The following is a 7,950-nucleotide window of genomic DNA, read 5'->3' on the forward strand; positions in this document are numbered from 1 at the left end:
CAAGATTGCACATACACCGCTCTGTTTTGGGCCAACAGCTACGCACCATCTAACATCCAATTGGACCGGAGGTAAAAGGATGGGAGAGAAGAAGAGGAAAAAGAATGACATAAATAAATAAATAAATAAAAGGGATAAATTTCTAATGAGAGTCTGCATAAAAATAAGATACTAGATTTCTAATAAAATTTTAATCCTAAAATTCAAATATACAACAAAATTTTAATGCTCTAAAAAACAATTTTTTAATTTCAATATTTTCCATCAAATAGAAATATGTTTAGAACTTTTATAGAATAGTCACCTATCACTGGACAAAATGGGTCTCCCAGATTGCATCCTAAATAAAACCATTATATACGGACTACTTTGTACCTTTTTCCTGGAATCCCCAAGACATCAACCCTCCCAGGAGACTCGTATGGTTGTGGGAAGCAATCAAGACCTTTTGGATTGGAAAAGGAGAAGGAAAAGGGTGGAGATGCAACTTTCCACGTCGATGGTGACGGTGCCGGAATCGAGCATGGCAACAACGAACAACGACGGGGAGGCGGTCAAAATCCCCATCGCTCTCCTCGCATGAGTCCGTCCAGCTTCTCCTTCCCCCACCCAGCCTTCGTCCTGCCTTCGTCTTCTTACTATTTACACTTCAATTTCTTGACGAGAAGCTGAGCCGTACTTTAGGAGCCGCGCCGCATTCCACGTGGCAGTTGCAGGTGACCGTGCACTCGATCAGTCGTGCGCGGCCGGGCACCGTAGGCGAGTCCGTGGGATACCGGCCGCTCCCCTTTATCGCTTCGCCCACTCCCCCACACCTCCGACCGCAACGGGCGGAGTTCGCGGTGCAAACCCAACTCTGCCGCCCCCTCCACACCCCAACAAGACCCACCTCCCCCTCCCTCTTTCCAATTCCACCGTGCGACAGTACAAATCCGTTCGTTCCCACATATTAAACCACCCCAACCTCCCCATCTATCCTCGATTTCCCACCTCTCATCCCTTCCCTCGACCCCTCTTCCCCCACAAAAATACTAAAAACATACAGCACCACCAAAATAGGAAATAAATTAATTACTTAAAACCACCAGTAGCAACTATGGCAATTTTCAAATGGAAATGAAAAGATTCCAAAACGAGGACAACTTTTCTGCTTTTCTCTCTTCTGCTCCCTCTCCTTCGCATCAATGGCTCGCCCCTCCGTTCTTATTATTCTCTCTCTCGTCCTCTCCGTTCTCCTTCTCGTCCCCTGCCATGTACGATCCCGATCCACCATCCAAACCGGCAGCGGCCTTCCATTATTAGAAAACGCGGAGGAAGTCGCCGCCCGAGAGGAAGAAGAAGCGCAGCGGCGGCGGCGCACGAAGTGCGAAGGCCGGTGGATCCACATCCGCGACCTCCCGCCGCGGTTCAACACTGACCTCCTCCAATCCTGCAATGCGTTCCCCCTCTATGACGACGGCAATTTCTGCCCCTATCTCGCCAACCACGGCCTCGGCCCCCTCACCCACAACCGCTCCCGGAGCTGGTACCGCACCGACCCCCACATGCTCGAGCGCTTCTTCCACCGCCGCCTCCTCGAGTACCCCTGCCTCACCCCCGACCCGGCCCTCGCCGACGGCGTCTTTCTCCCCTACTACGCCGCCCTCGATGCCCTCCCCTTCCTCTACCACCCGCCCTCTTCAACTCCAGTGCCCTCCACGGCCGCGACCTCGCCGATTTCCTCCGCCGCGACCGCCCCGCCATCTGGGGCCGGCACCAAGGCCACGACCACTTCCTCGTCCTCGCCCGCCCCGCCTGGGACGTCTCCCAGGAACCCGACGCCGACCCCCTTCTCTGGGGCACCTCCTTCCTCCGCCTCCCCGACTTCCTGAACGTCACCGTCCTCTCCCTCGAGGCCCGCCCCTGGCCCTGGCAGGAGCGTGCCATCCCCCACCCCACCTCCTTCCACCCGGCCACCCTCGCCCGCCTCGACGCCTGGCTCGCCCGCGCCCGTCGCGGCCGCCGCACCAACCTCATGCTCTTCGCCGGCGGTGGCGGTGGAGGCGGCCCCAACATTCGCGGCAGCATCCGGGCCGAGTGCGAGAACCGGACCGACATCTGCGAGGTGGTCGACTGCTCCGGAGGGGCCTGCTCCCACGACCCCTTCCGGTTCATGCGGCCGATGCTCCGGTCCAGCTTCTGCCTCCAGCCGCCTGGCGACACGCCGACCCGGAGGTCCACCTTCGACGGGATCCTGGCCGGTTGCATCCCGGTGTTCTTCGAGGAGATCGGGGCGCGGGCGCAGTACGGGTGGCACCTCCCGAAGGACCAATTCGAGAAGTTCTCGGTGTTTATTCCGAAGGAGGAGGTTGTCTTCAACGGGGTCCGGATCGCCGACGTATTGGCGGCGATACCGCCGGCGGAGGTGCGGTGGATGCGGAAGAACGTGTTGGAGCTGGCGCCTAGGGTGATGTACCGGCGGCACGGCAGCTCGGCGGGGCTCCGGGCGAGGAAGGATGCCGTGGATCTGGCCATCGACGGGGTGCTCAGGAGAGTCCGCCGCCGGGTGCGGGCGCTGGAGGAGGGGGATCCGAATCCGCTCATCTTCGATGAGGACGCCGGCGAGCGGTGGTAGGATGGACGGTCTGGATTGGCTCTAGGGTTTTCCTTTCCTTTTCTTTTGCCTTTTTCCTCTATTAGGACAGGTTTTGTAATTGTTATTACGCGTCAACTAAATTAAGCAATTTGCTGGCGTGATACCACCGAAAAGGAACGGTGGATAAGCCCAAATCCTTAGGTTGCCTGGCGTTAAATTAAACTTATTGGATATATATTAAATGTTGCGTAATAAGCTTCTGGTAGTTATTGTGTTTTTTAATCTGTTTTATTTGTTTCTTTATGTACGAAGCAGCGGTGGAGCCTATTTGCGGAGCACTAAAATTGTATTTGGTGCGTCCCCACATAATTTTTAAAGATAATTTAAATTATTTTTAAAATAATTTATTATTATTAAATTATCAATAATATTAACTATTATATTTGATATACACAGATTATATTGTAGTAAAATTATTAAAAATTTTGATTAACATATTTGATGTGACAATCAAATTATTAATAATATAAAATTAAAATTTTAAAATATCTTCAATAATTTTATCCTGATGCATCTATTTTTTTTTTAATAAAAATAATAGAAGTGATGTGGGTGTAGTCGTAACGCAGAGAAGTAACGGGTTGAGGGTTGTGGGGAATCGTGGGCACTAGAGGATGAGGAGGAGGCGGATGCGTGTGGAGCAGTACGGGTGGTGGAGATGGAAGCTGTGGGTAGACAAAGAAAAATGTAGGAGCCGTGGGCCGAGGGCGTATGTGAAAGGAGGTTGGGAGGAGGGAGAGGGGAGAGTATTGGGAATAAATTTTATGTGATTTTTTTGAGGAATAATTTTATTCAAAATTTTTATTGCAACATTACAAAAGAAGTGATAATCTGGATAAGCCATCCCTCCTCAAGATAATTTAGATTACCAAATAATATGGATTACCATCTAAAAAGCATACCAAATGCAATAATCTAAATTACCATATTAAATTACCAATAATCTAGATAGATTGCCAGCTACCAAACACTACATAATATATTGGAGGCACTGAGAGTGTGGGCCTTGAGATGAGGGCAATATTTTACTTGCCATTCGAGATGATCCAGTATTTTGGATCATGTAAATGAGCGTGTCAGAGTGTTTATGATACGTAACATGGTGCATCTGGTGTAATTTAGGGTGAGGTTAGAGCTGGCAATAGCTAGTATTTGAATAGTTATATTTCATATCTAAAGTACATATTATATCATCGAAAGGGAGTGGCCTAGCAGAACAGGTCTTGGCTTCCATGCAAGTGATCTCTTTTGAGTCTCGATGGGTGTTAGATTTTGATTAAATGACAAGATATGAATGATTGAGAGGAAGCTGATATTGTGGTTGACGTGATGGATGTTAGATTTCGATCGATTCGATTATTCAATTTTTTATAATTTTTTTATTTTTAATTATCTATTTTTGATATAATATATTCAAATAATTATTATCAATTTATTATTAGTTTGTTATATTATATTTAATTAAATTTAGAATCTGTTGAATTTATTGTTTGATAATTTTTCACATTAAAAATCAATAATTGATAAATAATGATATATTAATAATTAATAAATAATAAATTGATAATAAATAAAATATAACATATCAAAAATCATATTATCTACAATACAAACAAGCAATCAAGCATCACAGTAAATTATAACAATAGATCAAATCTAATATCCAATTATCCATCAATATAATCACGTTCTTAAAATAGTAAACAACATTAATTTAAATTATGATTTTAGTTTTCGGTTTGATTTTCGAATTTTTTAATTTTTAACCGAACTGAATTGAAAACTAAAATTTTTAAAAATAAAAATTAAAAGTCAAATCAAATTATATTTGATTTAATTTTTTGATTCGATTTGGATCAATTTTTGATTTAAAATAGAATTAGGAACAGCCCTAAGTATGGCTTGTTATCCCTGTTACGTTGAAAATAGTTAAAAACTGCTACCATATACTAGTAGGAGGTCAATTTTGTTATTATAAAAAAAAGTAAGTGCATTTACTGGAAGAATGTTCGGTAGTATAATGTAATGATTATTTGGTTTAGTAACTTTTCGTCAAGAAAAAAAAAAAAAAAAAAATCCATGTCCCGCAGATAATTGTGCTAACGAGTGTAAGAACCATTGTCCCTTTTCTAAAGTATGCTTCATGTTGTGTGGCTGAACGGCAAGATGACGAATAGGATTAGGTTTGGACTTTGGATTGAGCGTGGAGGGTGAGGGAGAGGTTAGAGTTGGACAAGAGGAGATGTTCAAAGTGGGAATTCCCCGTTCAAAGAACTTGAAGAATGAATTCCACACCAGAATAACGGCAAAGGTCCCGTCTTAAATTTGATGTCATAGAGAAGGCGACCACATCTGGCTGAGAACATACTTCTTGCATCAATAATTCTATAAGCAAGCTGAAAAACTTATCTGGAATTTAGAATAATTCTACAACCAAGCTAACAAATATACCTGAAATACCAATTAATGATTGTTGTAAACCTATGCAAGTATTGTCAAATGCTGAAAAACTACCGATATGTCCCATGAGAAAGGCTAGACCTCCACAACTGGGAAAGTAGAAGCCACGCACATGCGGTGTAAAGAACAACATGCATATCCTCTTATCTAAGAAATTATATCCCAGCTATGCGCATCATGCCAATCATAGGCACTTATTCTTGTAGACTTTATTCGTCATGGCTCATCTCAATGCACTGTCATGGGAATGAATATGAGATAGGAATCCAATTTTGACAATAAAAAAAAGTATGAAATTTTCTCCAATAAAAATAAATTAGGATTTCATTCTTAACCTCTCTTATTTTAGTATTAATATCATTGTCTCTTAGAATTTTTTTTTTGATTTCTCCTATTTTGGTACTGATACCATTTAGAATTATATAGTCTGTTCGGCATTATATTTATTTTGATATCATTTAAAATTATATGATCTATTTGATATTATATTTATATAGTATTTATATTAAATTAAGCATAATATAATAGATGGAATGTTGGGTCTGAATTAGTGTGTATAATGTAAGTTATTAATTCTTGATAATTAAATTATATATATATATATATATATATATATATATTTTTTTTTTTTTTTTTTTTTCTTTCTCCACCTCCTCTTTTCTAATCGGATGTTAATCCCCTCAAAATAGACACGCGCTGATAATCCTAACTGGTGCGCTGCACAGTCCTGCACATGGTCCCTCCTCATCTCTGGAAATTGCATCCGGAGCCCACTCGGTGGAAGGGGGAATTTCCCGTGCTTGTTGCACGTGCGTGTCTCAGCCCCACGGTGTATCTTGGCCTACCGCCACGCGCATGATAAAATGTTCCAACCATAATTGGAAAGCCTGGAGTTATTTATGAAAAGAGAAATTCTCTTAACACGGCATAGAAAATCCAATATGAAGTACATTTGATTAAATCATATAGTTTAATATATATTTAATATTTATAATTTTATTTTTTTATTTAAAATTTTAAATAATAAAAATATTTTTTTTAAAAAAAATTATGACATCCTATATTGATATCATAACATCTTGTATTAAAATTATGATTTTCAGCACATAATGTCATAATTTTTTCACAAGATATCATAAAAAAAAATATTTTTATCTTTAAAAATTTATTAAATTTTTATATGATAAAAATATTTTTATCAAAATTATGACAACTTATGAAAAAATTATGATATTTTGTGCAAAAAATTATGATTTCAACGTAAATGTCATAATATTCATGTAGAACATCATAAGTTTTTTAAAAGAAGATGGATATTTTCGTCATTCAAAATTTCAAACGAAAAAAATGTACTGCAGATATGAAATGGACTATTAAATATGTGTTGAAAAATAGTGATCATATGTTCTAATATGGTTGGATGGTATATTTCACGTCATTTTTATTGTACTGCATGTGATATATAAAAAAAAAATTATGAAAAAAAAAAAAAACCTGTCTCAGCGATTGGCGTGGGAGGCCAGGAAATCTTTGCGAGAGTGGCTCCCGTACATACCAATCATGGCATTCGAGACCGGAAAGAGAAATTCCAAGGGCGAGCAGATTACATGCCAATCTCATTGGGTGCAAGGTAATTCCATTAATTTATCAAAAAGCATAATGATTCAAAAATGATACCGGTTCCCTAAGATTTTTACATACGTTCAACTTCACCAAGAAGGAGGAGCATTGGATGTAAAATCCTATTTGCTGCATCAACATTATTTCATATTAAATTTTACATACCGTGAACTTCACAATTTTCTTTAGCAAAGTGAGCTCCGCAATTTCCAGCCTGTAAATGGCAGCAATTTACTTCACGGACAAAATTGAGATTAAATTGACAGCTTGCCTACTATTGATGTCTTAGAGACAGCAATAAAATTGCATTTCAATTCACTGTTCGCTGCTTGCCTGCCCGGTGCCCGACCCCATCCTCTCACACACACATATGGACAGCAAGATGCACAGAATAAGACCCATCCAGAAAGACAATATATATATATATCAAAGTATCAGTGGTAGCTCTGTTCAGATGGTCTTAGCCTTTGCGCTTCAACATGCTTTACCTTTATATCATGTAGCTGTTGTTTTTATTTCCTATTTAAGATATGTTTGAAAAATCCAAAAGAATTAAATTGGATTTACTTAAACAGTATATTTAAGTAAAATCCATATCAACCTAATCTCTCTCCAGCCCAAATTCTATGGGAGGAAGAAAAAAAATCTCTCTCTTTTTTCTATCCTGCAGTCCAGTCCAACAGCCCATAAACAGTATTTAGACAAAGGTCTTTAGAAAAAAAATAGTCCGGACAGACCAAAAAATCCAATTTCTATAGAAAAGCTAGCTCAACCTGATTAGATTTTCGAAATAGGCCCTAAATCAACAGTTTAGGGCCTAATCATGTTAATTTATGCATTCTAGTTGACTATTTGACAACCGTTTATATCTTAAAAATGACAACAAGTTCTTGGACAAAAGTTCATTGTCTTCCGTTACATTCTAGAATTCTGGAGCATTTAAAAACTCCCAGAGAGTTGCTCCAAGCTGCGTTCACTTGAACTCCAGTTTTGAAATGAAGGAATACATCACAATAAACCACTATCACAATCAATGATAGTGAAAGTGCAAGGAACATATCAAAATACACCACTATTACAATCAATGAGAGTGAAAATACAAACCGAATTTAAAATGCACCCTGTCATCTAGGACAGTCCACTCTTGTAACAGAAAATTTATTAAGAAGTTCAAACATCCAATGCTCTTATGATTAATGAAAAGGCTGATAAAAACAAAGCATGATAGGCTGAAA

General features: G+C 40.2%; 1 protein-coding gene across 1 annotated transcript; it reads left to right on the forward strand.

Moving 5' to 3' along the window:
• The first annotated feature begins 721 nt into the window (after nucleotides 1-721).
• LOC105054028 (probable xyloglucan galactosyltransferase GT19) lies at nucleotides 722-2,769 on the forward strand. Its single transcript, XM_010935401.4, is given in 2 exon segments — nucleotides 722-1,676; nucleotides 1,679-2,769. Coding segments are annotated over 2 exon segments (1,428 nt in total). The 5' UTR covers nucleotides 722-1,184; the 3' UTR covers nucleotides 2,615-2,769.
• The last annotated feature ends 5,181 nt before the right edge of the window (nucleotides 2,770-7,950 follow it).

Source organism: Elaeis guineensis, chromosome 11 (assembly GCF_000442705.2).
Source record: "Elaeis guineensis isolate ETL-2024a chromosome 11, EG11, whole genome shotgun sequence".
Taxonomy (NCBI): domain Eukaryota; kingdom Viridiplantae; phylum Streptophyta; class Magnoliopsida; order Arecales; family Arecaceae; genus Elaeis; species Elaeis guineensis.